Genomic DNA, 24,008 nt, shown 5'->3' with positions numbered 1-24,008 from the left:
TATTTTTGTACACTACTTTTAAATAGATTTTCAGGGAGGGGCTTATGAAGCCCTTCCCTCAAAACCATTGACGGGGATGCCGGCAGCAGGATTCTCTACCGCAGCTGTCATGTGTGACAGCTGTGGCTGAGAATTGAAGAATTCCTCTGCTGCATCTGCCACAGATGAGGCAGATGTAGCAGCAGGGAATTCTTTTAACTAGTGGGGGTGAAGGAAACATCTGCCACATGCGGCAGATGTGTCCTTTATGCCCGCGGGGGTCACGGCAGTGGCGGAAAAGTAAGTTGTTGGGTTTTTTTACACTAAAATGTTTCTTTTTCAGGGAAGGGCTTATATGTTAAGCCCTTCCCTGAAAAAGAATGCAGGGGTGCAGAGCATTTTTTCAATGGAGCCGCCAGCAGCAGCCGCAGCTCCATTGCAAACAAGCACGCAGCGGCATACACGAGTGTTTTTGCTCGTACATGCTCGACCCCACCCTTAGGTTGATCTGAAAAATGTACACTTATAAGTACAAGGCCTTAATGTAAAATGTATCAGTACATATATAATGATGGTATAACATGAATCAATTAATTTACTTATTTCTAATTATTTGTAGAACATCATGAAAATTCTTCCATGAATGCCACAGGTAAGTCATTAACCTTCAATAAATAATTGTCTTATACAAAATAGGATGCAATACACCAGGAATCTTATTAAGCAATGATATCTACCGTTAAGTAGTGGCAACACAGATATTATAATTATCAATTTCAGTTCTCAGTTCTGGTGATTTTACTGTATAATAGATGAAAAGTATTTTTGGAAGTTTGTATCTGACCAACATACACGAGAGTTCATAGATTTTTTTAAAAATGACTTAGGTAACCAAGATCATTAACATAGGGTTAAATATATATCACTTAAGACTTTTTTTTACACCAAATTAATTTATAAACTACCAAAGTCCCCCTTGCTGGGCAAAAGGCAGCATTGTCGTCTAGTGGTGGCTCTTGTGTACTAGGCAACAATGGCTTTTCCACTTGTTAATGTTACTATGTGCATCGTTTCCAAGTACTGATTGTGCTTCTACTAATTACGATTGTTATGGACACATGAAGACTAAAGTTCAAAGACAGAACTAATTACTGCCCTTTATTACACTAGCTAACTATTCTTAAAAATTGATTGCTTACATGCCAGTGTAAATGGGCCTCCCAACATAAAGAAGTGCCCAAAGTACAGTAAAAAGATTATTCAATGCAGAAGCAAAAATATTTTTGGACACCTTATTACATAACAATGTCCAAGGCCGGTTTCACATTGGTCAGAGGTTCCGTCGCAGATCCGGCTGAAAATACCAGAAGAAAAGTCGTTCTTTGTAGAACCTTTTCTTCCATTTAAAAGCCGGGCAACTAAGTGGAAACCGAATTGACCTTGTTATAATCAACAGGGTCCGCCTGGAGCTGTTGAGTCCCATCCTGCGACGGAACAGAGCAGGAAAGCAGAGCCCCCGACACAGGAGTGAAGCCACTCAAAACTTGGATTTTGCTAATTTGCTTATACTGTATGCTATTTTATTTTGCAGGTATCATAATTGGATGTTTTGTGGGGCTCTTCATCATACTGATCATCTTCGCTTTGATAACCATACTGAGAAAGAAGAAACTAAATGTAAGTTACATAACTCCAAGCAGACAATGTGTACGGCACTTCACAGTGTTAGATAGGCATCATATTCAGGTTCTGTCAGGTCCCACTGACTGCTGGATCAAAGGGACAGAAATGCCCAGCTCAGTTTTGCTCTGTTCACCTGATCCACAAGGGTTAGTGATTAGAGATGAGCGAGTATACTCGCTAAGGCACATTACTCGATCGAGTAGTGCCTTAGCTGAGTATCTCCCCGCTCGTCTCTAAAGATTCAGGGGCCGGTGCGGTTGACAGGTGAGTTGCGGGGGGGAGCGGGCGGGAGAGAGGGAGAGAGAGATCCCCCCAATGCTTTTTACGGTAACAGAAAATATCTGATCAGCCAGCAAGCCAGCGTTTGTGGGCTGATTGCTGCCCTGTTTAGACTTGGCAATTCTTCACTATTATTCACAATAATTGGCCTCTGTAAAAGGGCATCTAGTGAATTCATTATAAATTATACAAACATGTTTATGAATGCATTGCTTTCTTTTCAGAGTTATTCCTTTGAACCTCCAAATAAATCTCCAGATGAAGCAGGAATTCCACTGAACAATGTTAAAGCATAAGTAAGAGAACATCTAATATTCTACGTATTTTACATTGTATCTTTTCTAATTGGGGCTTCTGCAGACAGGCGGTTTTGCACATGCAAAGACCACTCGCGCCAACCACGGAGAATAGAATGTGTGACCATGTGCTGTGATTGGAAGAAGTGAGGGTGAATTTACATCTGTGTCTGACAATCAGTTTTTGTATTGGGTGAACAAATGTTTGTTCCCAATGATCAGCCTGTGTAAAAGGGTCTTGAAGCTTTCCACCCTTTAGAATACTCACTCTTAGGACTTAGATAAACTGGGGGCTTGGGCAGAAAAATGGCAAATGAAGTTCAATGTTGAAAAATGTAAGCTTATGCACATGGGCAGCAAAAACGGATATCACCAATATACACTTAATAGGGTACAGCTAGGGAAAAGTGATATGGAAAAAGACCTGGGGGTACTAGTGGATTGTAGACTAAACTAGAGTAACCAATGCCAGTCAGCTGCTGCAAAAGCTAATAAAGTCTTGGGGTGCATTAAAAGAAGTATAGGGGCGAGGGACGAGAACATTATCCTTCCACTATATAAGGCACTTGTCAGGCCTCACATGGAATACTGCGTACAGTTCTGATCACCGGTGCTCAGGAAAGATGTAACAGTGCTGGAGGGGGTTCAAAGAAGGGTAACTAAACTAATAAATGGAACTAGGAACTATTAGGGGTTGATCCAGGGATTAGTCTGATTGCCATTTGGGAGTGGGGGAGAAATTTCCCCCCCAAAAGGGCTAATTGGCTTCTGCTCTTGGGGTTTTTTGCTTTCTTCTGGATCAACAACACAGGAGGATAACAGGCTGAACTAGATGGACATTGTCTGCATTCGGCCGTACATACTATGTTACTATGTAAGAGTGTTGAGCCTCTTTGTGCTTGCATCAAAAAGTGTCTGCAATATTCCAGCAGGGGGCAATACCTCAGTCCTTTCTGCCTTTATTTAAACTTAAAAAAAATATATTTCTCACTGCAAATTTGAGAGGATGTATTGTACTTCTGAGGGTTTATGCAGCTGTACCCAGTTTAGGCAACCCTCTGAGAGCAAATGAATGTGGTGCCTAATACACTCTACCTACACTAATATATTCTAGCCTATATTCAGCCTCAGTCATACACAGGTAACATATAAAGAAATGGAAACAACATATATTAGAGATTTGCATAACCTTTTTGTTGTTTGAACGAGCCAACAATGTCAGAGTTCACTCTTTTCCCCAGGCAGCCTATTCATACAGGCAGATACATCGTTGGCTTGTTCAAACGAGAAGTGCTTCAGTCGTTCACATTTGCTGTATAAGTGAATGACTGAGTGAACAGTATTTAAACCCAACGATTAGTAAACGAGAAAACAATGATTTTTAGCCCTGCATAACACAAACACTGAATGAAAAGCGAACTATTTTTCATTTGTCATTCGATTGTTGACTGCGTTTGCACTGCGAGATTATGATTTATTTTAATGATTTTTTTGAACAAAATAATCTTTCCATGTAAAAGGGCCTTAAGACAGGATAGGTCATTGCAACTAACAATGGATGCAAATTAAAGCCTCAGTCCACCTGTTTATGTTTTTAACAGAGAACAACGCATAAAGGAGAACCTTAGAGCTGAAGAGATTAATATTAGAGATGAGCGAACGTACTCGTCCGAGCTTGATACTCGTTCGAGTATTAGCGTGTTCGAGATGCTCGTTACTAGAGGCGAGCACCACACGATGTTCGAGTTACTTTCACTTTCATCTCTGAGACGTTAGCGCGCTTTTCTGGCCAATAGTAAGACAGGGAAGGCATTACAACTTCCCCCTGCGACGTTCAAGCCCTATACCACCCCCCTGCAGTGAGTGGCTGGCGAGATCAGGTGTCACCCGAGTATATAAATCGGCCCCTCCCGCGGCTCGCCACAGATGCATTCTGACAGAGATCAGGGAAAGTGCTGCTGATGCCGGAGCTGCTATAGGGAGAGTGTTAGGATTGATTTTAGGCTTCAAGAACCCCAACGGTCCTTCTTAGGGCCACATCTGACCGTGTGCAGTACTGTTGAGGCTGCTTTTTGCAGTGTTGCACATTTTTTTTTTTTTTGTATATCGGCCGTGCAGAGAATTGCGTCCAGAGCATTGCGTCCTGCAGTAATTTTACATAGTCCAGGGCCAGTAGTGGTGGTGAGGCAGGGACAGTGAAAGACATATACAGTCTATATAGGCAGTGGGCTTTTCCAAAACAATTTGGGAAAAAAAATCTATTTGGGCTGCCTGTGACTGTCCTGACTGTACTGCGTCTCTGCTGGGGGTAGTTGTCCTAATTCATACGCAGCCAGCTAAGTGTTACAGCAGGCTTGCGCAAAATTCTTTCCTGGCTCTGCGTTGCCTCTTACATCACCGCTGTCATCCTGTCCAGAGTGAAACAGTCTGCAGTAATTTTACATAGTCCAGGGCCAGTAGTGGTGGTGAGGCAGGGACAGTGAAAGACATATGCAGTCTATATAGGCAGTGGGCTTTTCCAAAAAAATTTGGGAAAAAAAATCTATTTGGGCTGCCTGTGACCGTCCTGACTGTACTGCGTCTCTGCTGGGGGTGGTTGTCCTAATTCATACGCAGTCAGCTAAGTGTTACAGCAGGCTTGCGCAAAATTCTTTCCTGGCTCTGTGTTGCCTCTTACATCACCGCTGTCATCCTGTCCAGAGTGAAACAGTCTGCAGTAATTTTACATAGTCCAGGGCCAGTAGTGGTGGTGAGGCAGGGACAGTGAAAGACATATGCAGTCTATATAGGCAGTGGGCTTTTCCAAAAAAATTTGGGGAAAAAAATCGCGCTTTTCTGGCCAATAGTAAGACAGGGAAGGCATTACAACTTCCCCCTGCGACGTTCAAGCCCTATACCACCCCCCTGCAGTGAGTGGCTGGCGAGATCAGGTGTCACCCGAGTATATAAATCGGCCCCTCCCGCGGCTCGCCACAGATGCATTCTGACAGAGATCAGGGAAAGTGCTGCTGATGCCGGAGCTGCTATAGGGAGAGTGTTAGGATTGATTTTAGGCTTCAAGAACCCCAACGGTCCTTCTTAGGGCCACATCTGACCGTGTGCAGTACTGTTGAGGCTGCTTTTTGCAGTGTTGCACATTTTTTTTTTTTTTGTATATCGGCCGTGCAGAGAATTGCGTCCAGAGCATTGCGTCCTGCAGTAATTTTACATAGTCCAGGGCCAGTAGTGGTGGTGAGGCAGGGACAGTGAAAGACATATACAGTCTATATAGGCAGTGGGCTTTTCCAAAACAATTTGGGAAAAAAAATCTATTTGGGCTGCCTGTGACCGTCCTGACTGTACTGCGTCTCTGCTGGGGGTAGTTGTCCTAATTCATACGCAGCCAGCTAAGTGTTACAGCAGGCTTGCGCAAAATTCTTTCCTGGCTCTGCGTTGCCTCTTACATCACCGCTGTCATCCTGTCCAGAGTGAAACAGTCTGCAGTAATTTTACATAGTCCAGGGCCAGTAGTGGTGGTGAGGCAGGGACAGTGAAAGACATATACAGTCTATATAGGCAATGGGCTTTTCCGAAAAAATTTGGGAAAAAAAAATCTATTTGGGCTACCTGTGACCGTCCTGACTGTACTGCGTCTCTGCTGGGGGTAGTTGTGCTAATTCATACGCAGCCAGCTAAGTGTTACAGCAGGCTTGCGCAAAATTCTTTCCTGGCTCTGCGTTGCCTCTTACATCACCGCTGTCATCCTGTCCAGAGTGAAACAGTCTGCAGTAATTTTACATAGTCCAGGGCCAGTAGTGGTGGTGAGGCAGGGACAGTGAAAGACATATACAGTCTATATAGGCAATGGGCTTTTCCGAAAAAATTTGGGAAAAAAAAATCTATTTGGGCTACCTGTGACCGTCCTGACTGTACTGCGTCTCTGCTGGGGGTAGTTGTGCTAATTCATACGCAGCCAGCTAAGTGTTACAGCAGGCTTGCGCAAAATTCTTTCCTGGCTCTGCGTTGCCTCTTACATCACCGCTGTCATCCTGTCCAGAGTGAAACAGTCTGCAGTAATTTTACATAGTCCAGGGCCAGTAGTGGTGGTGAGGCAGGGACAGTGAAAGACATATCCAGTCTATATAGGCAGTGGGCTTTTCCAAAAAAATTTGGGAAAAAAAATCTATTTGGGCTGCCTGTGACCGTCCTCAGTGTACTGCGTCTCTGCTGGGGGTAGTTGTCCTAATTCATACGCAGCCAGCTAAGTGTTACAGCAGGCTTGCGCAAAATTCTTTCCTGACTCTGCTGTGCGTTCCGTAAGCGAAGTCAGCCTCCAACCACAGGCCAATAAGCGGCACATTTAATTACAGCGTTCTGTTTCTGCAGTACTGGCAATACAGCATGCTGAGGGGTAGGGGTAGGCCTAGAGGACGAGGATGCGGGCGAGGACGCGGAGGCCCAAGTCAGGGTGTGGGCACAGGCCGAGCTCCTGATCCAGGTGTATCGCAGCCGACTGCTGCGGGATTAGGAGAGAGGCACGTTTCTGGCGTCCCCACATTCATCTCACAATTAATGGGTCCACGCGGTAGACCTTTATTAGAAAATGAGCAGTGTGAGCAGGTCCTGTCGTGGATGGCAGAAAGTGCATCCAGCAATCTTTCGACCACCCAGAGTTCTGCGCCGTCCACTGCTGCAACTCTGAATCCTCTGGCTGCTGCTCCTCCTTCCTCCCAGCCTCCTCACTCCATTACAATGACACATTCTGAGAAGCAGGCAGACTCCCAGGAACTGTTCTCGGGCCCCTGCCCAGAATGGGCAGCAATGGTTCTGAATCCTCTCCCACTGGAGGAGTTTGTCGTGACCGATGCCCAACCTTTGGAAAGTTCCCGGGGTCCGGGGGATGAGGCTGAGGACTTCCGGCAACTGTCTCAAGAGCTTTCAGTAGGTGGAGGACGATGACGATGAGACACAGTTGTCTATCACTCAGGTAGTAGTAATTGGAGTAAGTCCGAGGGAGGAGCGCACAGAGGATTCGGAGGAAGAGCAGCAGGACGATGAGGTGACTGACCCCACCTGGTTTGCTACGCCTACTGAGGACAGGTCTTCAGAGGGGGAGGCAAGTGCAGCAGCAGGGCAGGTTGGAAGAGGCAGTGCAGTGGCCAGGGGTAGAGGCAGGGCCAGACCGAATAATCCACCAACTGTTTCCCAAAGCGCCCCCTCGCGCCATGCCACCCTGCAGAGGCCGAGGTGCTCAAAGGTCTGGCAGTTTTTCACTGAGAGTGCAGACGACCGATGAACAGTGGTGTGCAACCTTTGTCGCACCAAGATCAGCCGGGGAGCCACCACCACCAGCCTCACCACCACCAGCATGCGCAGACATATGATGGCCAAGCACCCCACAAGGTGGGACGAAGGCCGTTCACCGCCTCCGGTTTGCACCGCTGCCTCTCCCCCTGTGCCCCAACCTGCCACTGAGATCCAACCCCCCTGTCAGGACACAGGCACTACCGTCTCCTGGCCTGCACCCACACCCTCACCTCCGCTGTCCTCGGCCCCATCCACCAATGTCTCTCAGCGCACCGTCCAGCCGTCGCTAGCGCAAGTGTTGGAGCGCAAGCGCAAGTACGCCGCCACGCGCCCGACCGCTCAAGCGTTAAACGTGCAGATAGCCAAATTTATCAGCCTGGAGATGCTGCCGTATAGGGTTGTGGAAACGGAGGCTTTCAAAGGTATGATGGCGGCGGCGGCCCCGCGCTACTCAGTTCCCAGTCGCCACTACTTTTCCCGATGTGCCGTCCCAGCCCTGCACGACCACGTCTCCCGCAACATTGTACGCGCCCTCACCAACGCGGTTACTGCCAAGGTCCACTTTACAACGGACACGTGGACAAGCACAGGCGAGCAGGGCCACTATATTTCCCTGACGGCACATTGGGTGAATTTAGTGGAGGCTGGGACAGAGTCAGAGCCTGGGAATGCTCACGTCCTACCCACCCCCAGAATTGCGGGCCCCAGCTCGGTGGTGGTATCTGCGGCGGTGTATGCTTCCTCCACTAAACCAACCTTCTCCTCCTCCTCCTACGCAACCTCTGTCTCGCAATCAAGATGTGTCAGCAGCAGCACGTCGCCAGCAGTCGGTGTCGGGCGGCACGGCAGCACAGCGGTGGGCAAGCGTCAGCAGGCCGTGCTGAAACTACTCAGCTTAGGAGAGAAGAGGCACACGGCCCACGAACTGCTGCAGGGTCTGACAGAGCAGACCGACCGCTGGCTTGCGCCGCTGAGCCTCCAACCGGGCATGGTCGTGTGTGACAACGGCCGTAACCTGGTGGCGGCTCTGCAGCTCGGCAGCCTCACGCACGTGCCATGCCTGGCCCACGTCTTTAATTTGGTGGTTCAGCGCTTTCTGAAAAGCTACCCACGCTTGTCAGACCTGCTCGGAAAGGTGCGCCGGCTCTGCTCACATTTCCGCAAGTCCCACACGGACGCTGCCACCCTGCGCACCCTGCAACATCGGTTTAATCTGCCAGTGCACCGACTGCTGTGCGACGTGCCCACACGGTGGAACTCTACGCTCCACATGTTGGCCAGGCTCTATGAGCAGCGTAGAGCTATAGTGGAATACCAACTCCAACATGGGCGGCACAGTGGGAGTCAGCCTCCTCAATTCTTTACAGAAGAGTGGGCCTGGTAGGCAGACATCTGCCAGGTCCTTGGAAACTTTGAGGAGTCTACCCAGATGGTGAGCGGTGATGCTGCAATCATTAGCGTCACCATTCCTCTGCTATGCCTCTTGAGAAGTTCCCTGCAAAGCATAAAGGCAGACGCTTTGCGCTCGGAAACAGAGGCGGGGGAAGACAGTATGTCGCTGGATAGTCAGAGCACCCTCCTATCTCAGCGTGTTGAGGAGGAGGAGGAGGAGCATGAGGAGGATGAGGAGGAGGGGGAAGAGACAGCTTGGCCCACTGCTGAGGGTACCCATGCTGCTTGCCTGTCATCCTTTCAGCGTGTATGGCCTGAGGAGGAGGAGGAGGAGGATCCTGAAAGTGATCTTCCTAGTGAGGACAGCCATGTGTTGCGTACAGGTACCCTGGCACACATGGCTGACTTCATGTTAGGATGCCTTTCTCGTGACCCTCGCGTTACACGCATTCTGGCCACTACAGATTACTGGGTGTACACACTGCTCGACCCACGGTATAAGGAGAATCTTTCCACTCTCATACCCGAAGAGGAAAGGGGTTCGAGAGTGATGCTATACCACAGGACCCTGGCGGACAAGCTGATGGTAAAATTCCCATCCGACAGCGCTAGTGGGAGAAGGCGCAGTTTCGAGGGCCAGGTAGCAGGGGAGGCACGGAGATCAGGCAGCATGTACAGCACAGGCAGGGGAACACTGTCTAAGGCCTTTGACAGCTTTCTGGCTCCCCAGCAAGACTGTGTCACCGGTCCCCAGTCAAGGCTGAGTCGGCGGGAGCACTGTAAAAGGATGGTGAGGGAGTACGTAGCCGATTGCAGCACCGTCCTCGGTGACGCCTCTGCCCCCTACAACTACTGGGTGTCGAAGCTGGACACGTGGCCTGAACTCGCGCTGTATGCCCTGGAGGTGCTTGCTTGTCAGGCGGCTAGCGTCTTCTCAGAGAGGGTGTTTAGTGCGGCTGGGGGAATCATCACAGATAAGCGTACCCGCCTGTCAACCGACAGTGCCGATAGGCTTACACTCATCAAGATGAACAAAGCCTGGATTTCCCCAGACTTCTCTTCTCCACCAGCGGACAGCAGCGATACCTAAACAATACGTAGGCTGCACCTTCGGAGGGAAGCATTGTTCTCTATCACCATCAAAAACGGGGACCTTTTAGCTTCATCAATCTGTGTATAATATTCATCCTCCTCCTCCTGCTCCTCCTCCTGAAACCTGACGTAATCACGCTGAACGGGCAATTTTTCTTAGGCCCACAAGGCTCAGTCATATAATTTTTGCAAACAATTTTTATAGTTTTCAATGCTCATTAAAGCGTTGAAACTTGCACCTGAACCAATTTTTATTTTAACTGGGCTGCCTCCAGGCCTAGTTACAAATTAAGCCACAATAACCAAAGCGATTAATGGGTTTCACCTGCCCTCTTGGTTGGGAATGGGCAATTTTTCTGACGTACATTAGTACTGTTGGTACACCAATTTTCTGGGGCCCTCGCCTACAGTGTAATCCAATTAATTTTTTGCCCACCTGCATTAAAGCTGACGTTACATCAGCTGTGCTGGGCACTGCAATGGGATATATTTATGTACCGCCGGTGGCTTCCTGGCACCCACCCATGCTGTCGGTCCACACGGAGTTGTAACTGCATGTGTCCACTTCTAAAGAACCCCAGTCTGACTGGGGCATGCAGTGTGGGCCGAAGCCCACCTGCATTAAACATGACATTACCTCAGCTGTGCTGGGCAATGCAATGGGATTTATTTATGTACCGCCTGTGGCTTCCTGGGACCCTCCCATGCTGTCGGTCCACACGGACTTCACAATAGGGAGTTGTACCTGCCTGTGTCTACTTATAAAGAACCCCAGTCTGACTGGGGCATGCAGTGTGGGCCGAAGCCCACCTGCATTAAACATGACATTACCTCAGCTGTGCTGGGCAATGCAATGGGATTTATTTATGTACTGCCGGTGGCTTCCTGGTACCCTCCCATGCTGTCGGTCCACACGGACTTCACAATAGGGAGTTGTACCTGCCTGTGTCTACTTATAAAGAACCCCAGTCTGACTGGGGCATGCAGTGTGGGCCGAAGCCCACCTGCATTTAATCTGACGTTAGCTCTGCTGTCCAGTGCACTGCAATGGGATACATTTATGTACAGCCGGTGGATTCCAGGGAGCCACCCATGCTGTCGGTCCACACGGAGTTGTAACTGCATGTGTCCACTTCTAAAGAACCCCAGTCTGACTGGGGCATGCAGTGTGGGCCGAAGCCTGCGGAATAAGTTGGCGCTATACAAATAAAGATTATTATTATTATTACATTACCTCAGCTGTGATGGGCACTGCAATGGGATATATTTATGTACCGCCAGTGGGTTCCAGGGAGCCACCCATGCTGTCGGTCCACATGGACTTCACAATAGGGAGTTGTACCTGCCTGTGTCTACTTATAAAGAACCCCAGTCTGACTGGGGCATGCAGTGTGGGCCGAAGCCCACCTGCATTTAATCTGACGTTAGCTCTGCTGTCCAGGGCACTGCAATGGGATACATTTATGTACAGCCGGTGGGTTCCAGGGAGCCACCCATGCTGTGGGTGCACACGGAATTCCCATTGCGGAGTTGTACCTGCCTGTGACTATTTATAAAAAACCGCGGTTTGACTGGGGCATGCAGACACCTTGACAGAATAGCGTGTGGCACATAGGTTCCCCATTGCTATGCCCACGTGTGCAGCTCCACATGGAGGTGGCACAGGATTGGATTTCTCATTGCTTATGTACAGCATTGTGGACTATCGCCCCGCCCCTTTTAAAGAGGGTCGCTGCCTAGCCGTGCCAACCCTCTGCAATGTGTGCCTGCGGTTTGTCTGGCAGACGCACTTAGAAATAGACATGAGGGTGGCGTGGCATGAGGGCAGCTGAAGGCTGGGCAGGGACACTTTGGTGTGCGCTGTGGACACTGGGTCGTGCGGGGGGGGGGGGGGGGTTGGGGTTGGGCAGCATGTAACCCAGGAGAAGTGGCAGCGGAGTGTCATGCAGGCAGTGATTGTGCTTTGTTGGAGGTAGTGTGGTGCTTAGCTAAGGTATGCCTTGCTAATGAGGGCTTTTCAGAAGTAAAAATTGTTGGGAGGGGGGGGGCCACTCTTGCCGCTATTGTGGCTTAATAGTGGGACTTGGGAACTTAAGATGCAGCCCAACATGTAGCCCCTCGCCTGCCCTATCCGTTGCTGTGTCGTTCCCATCACTTTCTTGAATTGCCCAGATTTTCACAAATGGAAACCTTAGTGAGCATCGGCGATATACATAAATGCTCGGGTCGTCCTTTGACTTCAATGGGGTTCGTTACTCGAAATGAACCCTCGAGCATCGCGAAAATTTCGGCCCGAGTAACGAGCACCCGAGCATTTTGGTGCTCGCTCATCTCTAATTAATATGTTTATTTATTTATACTTATCACATTCACGCAAAAGCAAGTTTTCTGCTTTTGTTAGTGTAAGGCCTCCTGCCCACGGCGCTGGCAGACTCCACTAGTGGAATATTGCATCGGAGTCCGATACAGCACCCCACAAAGACCCAATACTCACCTCTACAGAGTCCTGTCCAGCGAACCGGTGCGCAGTGCAGCGCATGACACACTGGCAGTGGGCAGTGACGCGTAATCCCGCAATACTTTTGCTGTGCTTACAGCCGAAATATTGTGTGACGGACTGCTTCTATTAACTACAATGGAAGCCGGACGTGCGTTTTTTCGCGGCAATTAGAACATGCCACGATTTCTTTCACACTGCAAAATTCCACGGTAGAATTCCGCAGCGTGAACATTGCAAGGCAAAAAGCTATGAGGTTCAATTGATCCTAATAGCTGCGGGATAACGCCGTGGATTTCCACCACGTGAAATACTATAACTCCTTTCCCTCTCTCTCGCTCTCTCTTTTTTATATATACAGTGGGGAAAAAAAGTATTTAGTCAGATACCAATTGTACAAGTTCTCCCACGTACAAAGATGAGAGAGGCCTGTAATTGACATCATAGGTAGACCTCAACTATGAGAGATAACATGAGAAAACACATCCAGAAAGTCACATTGTCTGATTTTTAATAGGGATGAGCGAGTATACTCGCTAATGAAAACAAAGATCTGGTACCGTGTTAGCCATTAAAAGGTATCATATCTACAAGATTACGTCGTTTCTCTTGCTGAGAACAATCACATTATACTCGCTAAAGCACTACTCGAGTAATGTGCTTTAGCCGAGTATCTCCCTGCTCGTCCCTGACAGGTGAGTCGCGGCGGGGAGCAGGGGAGAGCGGGGGGGGGGGGGGGGGGGTGAGGGGGGGGGGGGGGGGGGGGGGGGGGAGGGGGGAGAGAGGGAGAGAGAGATCTCCCCTCCGTTCCTCTCCGCTCTCCCCCGCAGCTCCCCCGAATCTTCAGGGACGAGCAGGGAGATACTCGTCTAAAGCACATTACTCGAGCGAGTAGTTCTTTAGCGAGTATACTCACTCATCCCTAATTTTTAACTAATTTATTTGCAAATTATGGTGGAAAAGAAGTATTTGGTCACCTACAAAAAAGCAAGATAGACCTGTAACTTCTTCTTTAAGAGGCCCCTCTGCCCTCCACTCATTACCTGTAGTAATGACACCTGTTTGAACTTGTTATCAGTATATAAGACACCTGTCCACAACCTCAAGCAGTCACACTCCAAACTCCACTATGGTGAAGACCAAAGAGCTGTCGAAGGACACCAGAAACAAAATTGTAGCCCTGCAACAGACTGGGAAGACGGAATCTGCCATAGGCAAGCAGCTTGGTGTGAAGAAATCAACTGTGGGAGCAATAATTAGAGAATGGAAGAGATACAAGACCACTGATAATCTCCCATGATCTGGGGCTCCAGGCAAGATCTCAACCTGTGGGGTCAAAATGATCACAAGAACGGTGAGCAAAAATCCGAGAAGCACACGGGGGAACCTAGTAAATGATCCGCAGAGAACATGGTACAACGAAAGAAAGGCTACCATCAGTAACACACTACGCCGCCAGGGACTCAGATCCTGCAGTGCCAGACATGTCCTTCTGCTTAAGCCAGTACATGTCCGGGGCCGACTGAAGTTTGCTAGATAGCATTTGGATGATCCAGAAGAGTATTGTGAGAATGTCATATGGTCAGATGAAACCAAAGTAGAACTGTTTGGCAGATACACAACTCGTCGTGTTTGGAGGAGTTGCATCCAAAGAACACCATACTTACTGTAAAGCATGGGGGTGGCAACATCATGCTTTGGGGCTGTTTCTCTTCAAAGGGACCAGGACGACTGATCCGTATACATGAAAGAATGAATGGAGCCATGTATTGTGAGATTTTGAGTGCAAACCTCCTTCCATCAGCAAGGGCACTGAAGATGAAACGTGGCTGGGTCTTTCAGCATGACAATGATCCCAAGCACAGCGCCAGGGCAACGAAGGAGTGGCTTCGTAAGAAGCATTTCAAGGTCCTGGAGTGGCCTAGCCAGTCTACAGATCTTAACCCTATAGAAAACCTTTGTAGGGAGTTGAAAGTCCATATTGCCCAGCGACAGCCACAAAACATCACTGCTCTTGAGGAGATCTGCATAGAGGAATGGGCCAACATACCAGCAACAGTGTGTGCCAACCTTGTGAGAACTTACAGAAAACGTTTGACCTCTGTCATTACCAAAAAGGATATATAACACAGTATTGAGATGAACTTTTATTACTGACCAAATACTTATTTTCCACTATAATTTGCAAATAAATTCCTTAAAAATCAGACAATGTGATTTTCTGGATGCATTTTCTTATGTTGTCTCTCATAGTTGAGGTCTACCTATGATGTCAATTACAGGCCTCTCTCATCTTTTTAGGTGGGAGAACTTGTACAATTGGTATCTGACTAAATACTTTTTTCCCCCACTGTATACATATATATACTTTAATTCCTCTCTCTCTCTCTCTCTCTATATATATGTATATATATATATATATATATATACAGTATATATATATATATATATATATATATATATATATACACATATTGTAAGCTAAACATAAATCCTGTTTAGACAGGTGAAGTAAAACAGGTATATCTGTGGTAAAACCTATGTGGTTTAGTGTCACCTGGCTTTATATGTAGTGCTGGCATTTAGAACATATTCCTACAGTATGTTTTTCTGTTGCAGAATCATGTTTGTTATCTTCAAGACACACGTTGAACTGTCACTTGATAACAACTGATTGCATTACAGAGTCCTTTAAAGGAACACTCTGGTCAAAACTGAAAAATCAGTCAGCACAGCGAACAGTTTCACAAATGCCCCCATTGTGTCTATACGTGTTCCAGTCTTTCCTGTTGTCTTTCTGCTTATTATCCTTTGCCGTTACAACGTATTTTCCACATTGTTGCATCAACTGTTTGCTATATCTCTGACTCAATATTTTCCAGGACAGTAATTAATCAGGGCATCCTGTATGTTAATTACCTCTCCTTAATGAGCTCTCAGTGGTCAGGGGCACACAACTAACCCTAGCTAGAAAAAAGTAAAAATGGCAGCAACAAACAATGCGCTATGGAGCTTGGCTAACAAAAATACATCATTGTATTCTCCAGGCCCCATTATAACTAGTGTCTGATTAGAATCTTATAGACAAGCAGTCATCTTTGGAATCACATGATGCTGTTGCAGAGTGCTGAGATCGCTGCCAGATTGACAGAGTCTGGTGTGGGTTTTAGATTTGGTTCTGCCCCTTCTAGCTCAGTAGGTGTGACGTAATGTAGTCACATCTGTGGGTAATTAGCTGGGTATTTACCTAGGCTGGATACTGAGCTAGGTTGCTGTGAATTGCCAGTTGCTCGCTGTCTGAGCTGGTAGTAAGTGGCTTCCGTGGATAGCGTGGTTTCCGCTGGGACGTGAACAGAAGACGGCTCTGTGTGCTGCGATTTCACCACCAGCTAAGTGTGGTGTTTCATTTGTGTTTCCTTTTGGGGTTTGCTTTGTCCATTACTTTGTTGGCCAAGTAGGGTTACTTAGGTCCCAGGAACGAGTGCAGGCCCGCATCTATCGAAGCGATCAGTCTGACGTGTTAGGCAGGGCCCACTCCTTCGTTGTCACGTGTTTAGGAAGACTTCCCGTTTATTTTGTGTTTATTTCAGTTGCTGCACTTTGGGCTATTATTGTGCATAATCGCAGGTGCAGGTCCAGCACGTCATTTGCAGACATAACAGATGCCCTTTGGGTATATTTCCTATATTCACTTTGAATCAATCACAACAACACTGCTCTCCTGTTGCAAAGGCTTCTGCTGCAGCCTGGTATAAGGCAGCACAGGATTTCTGTAATGGCACCACTCAGGTAAAATGAAACTTTGGGGGGCTTGTAGAACTCCGGGACTTTGGCCAAAAGCTGAATTTTAATTTTTTTTTTGACTGAAGTGACAAATCTTTTTCTATTGGAAATATTTGATGCATTTATGTAAACTATTATAGATATTTCAGTAGTTCCAGATGAGAAAATGGTGACAAATCTATAATGTATCTGCATCAGGTTTCAACCACAGATTCCACTGACACATAAATAAGAGCGTGTGCAGTCTGCACAGCTGTAAGGATAAAATGGTCTCTACAGTAGTTTACGATGTGAATAGGATTAAAATTAATAAGAAATGGAATAAAACACATTACTTCTCAGGCATTTTCTTTGGTGCTGTCTTTTTTTCCACTTGTGTTATTTGGAATTGCAGCTTTTTTTGCAATCACAGAAGGCTGTAGGTTAATATTTTTTTGCAGACATTTTCACAGACTTTTCTATGGAAAAGAAAATCTGCAGAAAAAAAAACACATGTAAGCAATGTGTGATTTAAAAAAAACTACCCCCCCCCCCCCAAAGAAAAACCTTGGTACTGGTGTATCTTGTCTCCACCACAAGTGTGGGTGGAGACCTAGTGATGGGCTGTATACACCCAGTGTACGCCCACAAGCTGCTGATTGGCTGGCTGCCACAAGGTCCTAGCAGCGTGTAGATGGATGTTTCCCTGGGAGGAAGGTTAGGCTTAGTTTAAGTGTCAAGCTTACACTTTTAGCTGTAAATGCTTCCGTTTCAGAGCGCCCCTGTCACATGGAAGCATGTACAGCTAATAATGCAAGCCTAACACTGAGAATAACCCTAACTGTACCCTCGACTCTGCTACTGCCGCCGCACTGCCTTCTCAGCTCCCATGTCTCTGTCGCACTGTTGCCTCACACCTCCATTCCACCCTGCCGGGTGTCTGCCACTGTGCTTCACTGATGGTGCCTCACAGCTCCGTCCCCCGCCGTGTCTCTGCTGCTATGCCGGCTCACTGCTCCATCCCACCCTCCGTGTCTCTGCCGCTGTGGAACCTCACTGCTCCTTCCTGCACGCCAGCTCTCTGCTGCTGTGGTGCCTCACTGCTGCATTCCACCCGCCAGCTCTCTGCTGCGGTGGCTGCTGACAGCTCCGTCCCTTGCTCAGTCTGTGTTGGGGTCTACTCTGCAGGGCCATTGTTCGCTTTTTCTGAAGGCTGTCGGCAGGCACTACATCCATGCAGAAGTCAGCATCCTGCCCTGATAGCCGCTGTGTGACCCAGGGGATCATAGGGCTGGTGGTAGTGACAGCGGAGCAATGCTCACGGTGGCCGCCTACAGAAAATATCCCAGGGCTCCCAGTAGAGTGATAGCGGGGCAATGATGCAGGCTCACAGTGGAACAGGTTCGGGGACAGTGAGCAACTGCATCAGCCAATCATCCACTCAGGGCTGTCAAGCAGCCTAAATCTTGTCTCCACCCATACTTCCGGTGGAGACAAGATACAATAGTACCGAACACCTCTAACACATGAGAAATTGTAGCCTTTTTTGCATGTTCATTTAGGGTAAAAATGAGACCAAAATAGTACATGTGAAAGAAGGCCTGGTATACCTTCACACTAAGGATATCTGCTGCACGCTTTTCACAGTGGAAAACCCCCAGCAAATATGCTTTAAATATACACAGGACAAATTTACATCTAAATGGTGCAGATTTAGGGCTTGTTCATAGTAGTATTTTTGCACAATTGAATAAAATGCAACATGCTCTATTTTTGTGTGCATTTGTCCACCAAAGGCCCTATAGGGCCCCATTTGCACACTCAATACTCACACAATTGTGTAATATGCTGTGCAGTTTTGCAGGAAAAAGAACACATCTGGAACTACCTAGGCTATATAGCCTTTTAAATCATTGTGCAGCCGTGCGTTATACCCATGTAAAATGACGCTGCAAGCGCAAAACGTAAAGTAATATGCACAAAAACATGCGCAAAAGTGTGCTTACTGCACTGTGCTTATGTGAGCATTTTTGCTCATACGCCCAAGTGTGACCGTTGACGGGGTTTTAACCCTTCAAGGGTTTAAATCTGCAGCAGAAATAGACATGATACAGATTGAGAATCTGCAGCGTTTATCAAACATGTTTGGCTTTGTTATATTAAATTCTCTGTTGCATGTGAAGGAGATTTTAGTATTGCCTTGTACCGTAAAAGCTGTGGATTTCCGCTTTTATTCGAACTGTGGAAATCCCACAGCATTTCTGCTGTGCGTGAAGACGGCTTTAAAAGATTTTATTGAATCCCTTAAATCTGCCTCTGCTTTTCCTTAGATCAATGCTTGGAGATGTAAGGACTGACAACAAATGAAAATGAACTTCACAAATGAAATGAAGAGTCTGATGAGAAAACGAACATTATGTATAACGCTCCTCCAAACCGATTTCCATCCAACATACCATAACAGACTCAATGTGTATCATAACAAGAAAGCAACCAATGCAGAAAAAGATTGTCATGATTGTTTATTTACATATCCAATTAGTTATAAAGTTCTATAGTGGTAAAACCTAACAGTATGTGTTGACCCAGCATACATTACAAACATGGTCCTCATAATAATAAATAAAATCCCAACAGCGTAGGTACAGCGCATCTTCTGACACGTCTTAGACCAACATGGGGTCCTTAGTGATAGCATGTGTCAGTAGTTCCATCTGTTTCTGTTAGTTATGGATTTGGTGTAATGCAAATAGTCCTATGGAATTTTAACAGGGTCGACACATTGCTTCTGCAGCCATGATATTAGTAGAAATATGTAGCACCGCTGTATTTCGCAGATCTAATACGTAATGCAAAGTGCAATGAACTAAGATTTGTTGAATATGGGCTGCATATTTCATTATTTGCCATTTGTTTTGCTATACTTTGGCAAGTCTTTAAGGCTGCGTCCTCACGGGTCGGACACTCTGCGGCAGATCAGCTGCTGAATGCCTGCCTCCAAACCTGCACCATTCGGTGGAGGGTTTGAAGCAGGTTTCATCATGAATTCCACAGCGACATAATTGACATGCCGTGGATTTGAATTCCATTCCGCAAGTCAGTTTTCTCACGGGTTAGTTCCGCAGCTGGTGGCCGAGATTTTCATCTCATCCACTTTGCTGCTACTGTCAATGCAGTGGAATTTCCGTGCAGAGGGTCTGCGCGGCAATTCCGTTCCATGTGAACCCCACCTTCACCTAAAGAGGTCAGTGGCCATTTTTGTGCGGAGCTTGGAAGGGTGTTTTGAGCTTTGGAAAAAAAAGACATTGGAGGAGATTTTTAACCCTTTCCAATCCAATTTGTATCCTGGTTTTCCTAGGGGGCTTACTCTTTTTCTGCTCTTATACAATGGCGCCATCTGCTGGCTAAAGCCAGTACTGGCAATATACAGTAAGAGAACCCTGATGGATTTTTTTCCAACATCAGAGCCGTATAGGCTTAAATCATAATGTCTTTAGACGTCAGACAGTGGATTGGAAAGCGTTAGGACTGGCGTTTCATATGCAAGTTTTAACATTATCCCCATCAGTGCATGATGAGCCTAATATATGAAGAGGCACACTCCTCTTCTGGTTTTAGGTTGCTCTCACACAGGCGTCTGTAAAAACGCAGCATTTTACAGTGTTTTCGAACAGCGTTTAACGCACCACATCATTGCAATGGGTGATGAGATGCGCTAAAAGTCACTGAAACGCAATAAAATAGAGCACAAAAATTGTGATTAAACGCTCGTCTAAGAAGCCCCCTTGAGGCGTTTACAGCTTTTAGCCTAGAGTTTGAACCCTGTAAAAGACGCCTTGGGCCTCGGGCACATCTTGGCTGCTCGATACATCCAGACAGAAGTCTATACCAGCTTGGAACTGCAGTAAACTGCTGGTATAATTGACACCAGTTTCTGGTGTAAATTATACTTAAATGTGTTAGCCACACCTCTTCTCGACAAGCCACTCCCCTTTTTGGTGATGTACCTGTGAAACTTTTTTTTTGCCAAATTCTGTGGCTTATTTCCGCAAAGAAAATGCTTCTAAATCTCCCCCTTTAGGGCGCCCACCCACTGGCGATTTTTTTTTCTTTGCGTTTTGCGTTTTTTCTCAAGAGCGATTAGAATTGAATGTACTCCTGTCCACTGGCGTTTTTTTTTTGCGTTGCGTTTTTTAACATAGGAACTGTCAGTTGCATATGTGTCCTTATTTTTCTCCTAATGCACCCATGAAAGTCAATGGAAATTAATGGAAAAGCCGCGAAAACGCGGCAAAAAACGCCGCGAAAAATGCGGGGAAAACGCGGGGAAAACGCTGCGTTTTTCACGCACGAAAATCGCAAACGCCAGTGGGTGGGCGCCCTTAAGCTTATTTTTAGCAAACAGCAAGCAGTGTCTTTACTTGATCTATAGATTCCTTAAAAGATTGAAAAATGTATTTGGAAACAGATTTAGTTTTTACAATATGTAGCTGAACATTTATTGTATTGCTTAATTAAAAAGCTTGTATATTTCATGATTGTTTCTATTAGTACTTGTATTTTTAAATTGTTGTAAAATTTGTATCAATAAATGAGACAAAAACATATGTGCACTTAGTAATCAAAATTCTAATTTTCATTGATGATACATGCATTGCATTGAACAGAAGTCTGAACTAACTATGTTAGATTACTATTAGTCATGGGCGATTAGTGGAATAATTCGTTTGCGTTGGTATTGGGCCAATTTCATGAAAATCATTGAGAATCTGGACAATTGATTCAGACTCCCATTAAATGCGTCTGTCAGTTATCACACGCCCAGCTGTGCTGAACACCCTTTCTGATGGCACACCGGAAGCGGGGCAGACAGGCATCTCTAAAGCATGTTGTGCAAGCTCTAGCCACTTGTACAGCTTAGACAGTCAATGCCAGTGTCAAATGCTACGTCTGAGTACATCCACTTGAGATATGACATACTCTTGGACCATCGTGCTGCCTGTGACGTTCAGCCTTAAGTCTGTGTTTTTTTTTTTCTGTAGGCTGCCACAGGCTAAAAAACTATGCCACAACTTTATTATACTTCCACTGCTAGTGGTGGTGCTTTTGCGGCAGCTTCCCGCCCATCCGCCATGAGCCTCAGAACTGCGATCCATTGCGCATCGATCCCCGTAGCCATGGGGAAATGCTGTGCTCAAGTTGCTTAACAGGCTATCCTAATAGTTGGGCATTTTGAAATCCCTCTCCATTGCAGGAATAGGATTTGTCATTTGGGTCTTGTAGCGGAGATCAAGGTGTATGGCCACTCATAATCTAAGGTTTTAATGTGGGCTATGCGAAAGTCCTTCTAAAAGCACTGCGAGATGGCCCACATTCCTGGGAGTCAGGGCTAAGAGTGTTCTCTGGCAGGCATGCCATCCACATAGAACAGCTGTGGTTAGTGATGGATGGAAGGAACGTTCCCTAACCCTAAAACTCTAACCCTCCCCTGCCTTTAGACATACATTATCCCCTTCCTCTTTTACGTCTCCTATGAGCGGAGAAACATGTTGGAGAAGATGCCCCCATTTCTTGCCCAAAGCCACTCTCCCTGCAGTGTTGAGTAATGATGAATTGGCATACAACATCTCCTACTCTGGGATCGCTCTCAGCTGCTGCGTTAGTCTCTGTAACGCCTGCAATGTAGAATTCCACATTGTAGGCCTGTTAAGGATGAGATGGTTGGGTGATAGCCCGAACTGTCGCTGCACCTCTGCAAGATGAGCAGTGGCTGGGTGTGAATGCCAAAAGTGTGAGCACAGTTTCTTTGTCTTTTCCAGCACTGGATGTGAAACTGGGTAATTGTTTAGGAAACACTGCATTATCAGGTTCATTACATGGGCCAGGCAAGGTATGCGTGTGAGCTTACCAAGGCGAAGGGTTGCCAGCAGGTTGACTCCATTGTCAAACAGCACCTTGCTTGTCTTCAAATTGTGCGGGGTCAGCCATGTGTCAGCCTGTGCCTGTAGAGCTGTCAACAGCTCTATGGCCATGTTGCTGCACTTCCTTAGACATATGAGTTTTAGGACAGCATTTTGGTGTTTAGCACATGCACTGCTGAATGGAGATCTGATTTGGTCACATACAAATAATGGTGTCAATGTGAAAGGCGGTATGAAGAGGTGGAGGAAGAGTAGGAGGAGGGGGGTGATGGGACAGACAAGGATGAATGTCCTACAACTCTTGGGGGTACCATGGACAACCACTTTCCACATCATGCCCCATTTGCAGGACATTGACCAAGTGTACTGTGAAGGATATACTCTTGGCCATGCTTGCTAGACGAGGTGTCCATGGTCAGGTGCACCCTGCCACTGACAGCTTTCTTCAATGCCAGGGACATGTTATCACTCACATGGTGCTGTTGAGCAGGGACAGCTTTTTGGGCAAAGAAATGGTGGCTAGCCATCTCGTACTATGGATTAGTACAGAGCATGAGATTGCAAAAGATGTCTGTGTCCACTAGCTAGCGTTCAGGCTTTTTGCTCATGAATGGTTGGAGTGGTATTTTTTTTTTTACATTCCCATAGCTGGGCAATGGAATGGGGGCTGTTAACTTGGGACAGGGAATATGGGGTAGATGTCAATGTCAGTGAAGGTGGTGGTGATGGTGCCGGCTCAACTTCTGCTCTCCATTTCCCACTGATGGCTCAAATCGCCAATTGCATAGGAGAGGCCTAAAGTAGGCATGCTAAACAAAACTGCCTTTCTGTGCTCAGAGGCTACTGCATGAACAGGGAGAAACATGGAAGAAGAGACAGCTACAACAGCAGAAGAGGGAGCAGGATGAGGCTGACTCTTGCCCAGAGTGGGCTCTCCAAGGCAGTGGGTGGTGGGAGTTCAAGGGATTGTTCATACACATTGTGTTGAGGTTGTTTAGAGTTGGAAGGGACCTCCAGGATCATCGGGTCCAACCCCCTGCTCAATGCAGGATCACTAAATCATCCCTGACAGATATCTGTCTTGCCTCTGTTTGAAGACTTCCATTGAAGGAGAACATAGTAAGCAGCGTTAAAAATGCTGTAAAATGCTGTACACTCATTTCACTGGGCGATGCATGGCATCAAAAACACGCTGCAACGCCTGAAAATAGAGTGTTTGTATTAGCGTGTGTTGGAAGCGCCATGCTAAAACGCTCATCTGAGAAGCCCATTGAAATGAATGGAGGCTTAGCGCACTGCAAAAAAAATGCCCGTGTGAGGGCTCCTTCACACTAGCGACCGCGATTTTGCCGCTAGTAAATCACAGCAAAATTGCAATTGTGTTCAGGCATTATTTGAGTGTCAGTGATGCTTCTTTCTTGAGAATAATCTTGCATCGCTGCTGCCCGTGATAAACTCGCGCAGTTTTATAGCGCGAAAGTCAATAGGACTTTCTAATGTTAAAAACGCATTGTTCCACAGGAGGGCCTATAGGGAAACATGGTCGATAAAAAATAAATAAATCTCAAAACGCAGAAAGATAGAACATGCTGCGATTTTTTTTTTTTTTATCGCAACATCGCATGAGTGAAAACATCGCAAATGTGAAGGAAATCATTGAAAATCATTGTTTTAATAATTCAGCATTTCTACGCACTCTCGCATTGTGTGAAAATCGCGCTATTTTATTGCCCTGTGAAATCACCCTTAAAGAGGTATTCCAATCTCAGTTTTTTATAGCCGAGATCAGAAACCATTGCTACATTTGCCGGCCACTCAGCC

General features: G+C 46.6%; 1 protein-coding gene across 2 annotated transcripts in view; it reads left to right on the top strand.

Moving 5' to 3' along the window:
- LOC136572793 (uncharacterized) overlaps positions 1-20,871 on the top strand; it is a 68,432-nt gene extending 47,561 nt beyond the window's left edge. For both annotated transcript variants that reach the window (XM_066573694.1, XM_066573693.1), the window contains exons 9-12: positions 599-631; positions 1,571-1,656; positions 2,166-2,237; positions 18,597-20,871. In XM_066573694.1, the coding sequence (XP_066429791.1) occupies positions 599-631; positions 1,571-1,656; positions 2,166-2,237 (191 nt within the window). In that variant the 3' untranslated portion in view covers positions 18,597-20,871. The remainder of the gene's footprint in view (positions 1-598; positions 632-1,570; positions 1,657-2,165; positions 2,238-18,596) is intronic.
- Positions 20,872-24,008: the final 3,137 nt, after the last annotated feature.

The sequence above is a fragment of the Eleutherodactylus coqui genome, chromosome 7 (genome assembly GCF_035609145.1).
Source record: "Eleutherodactylus coqui strain aEleCoq1 chromosome 7, aEleCoq1.hap1, whole genome shotgun sequence".
Classification (NCBI taxonomy): Eukaryota; Metazoa; Chordata; class Amphibia; order Anura; family Eleutherodactylidae; genus Eleutherodactylus; species Eleutherodactylus coqui.
The sequence above is the reverse complement of the archived record's forward strand: the minus strand, read 5'-3'. Positions and strand labels throughout refer to the sequence as shown.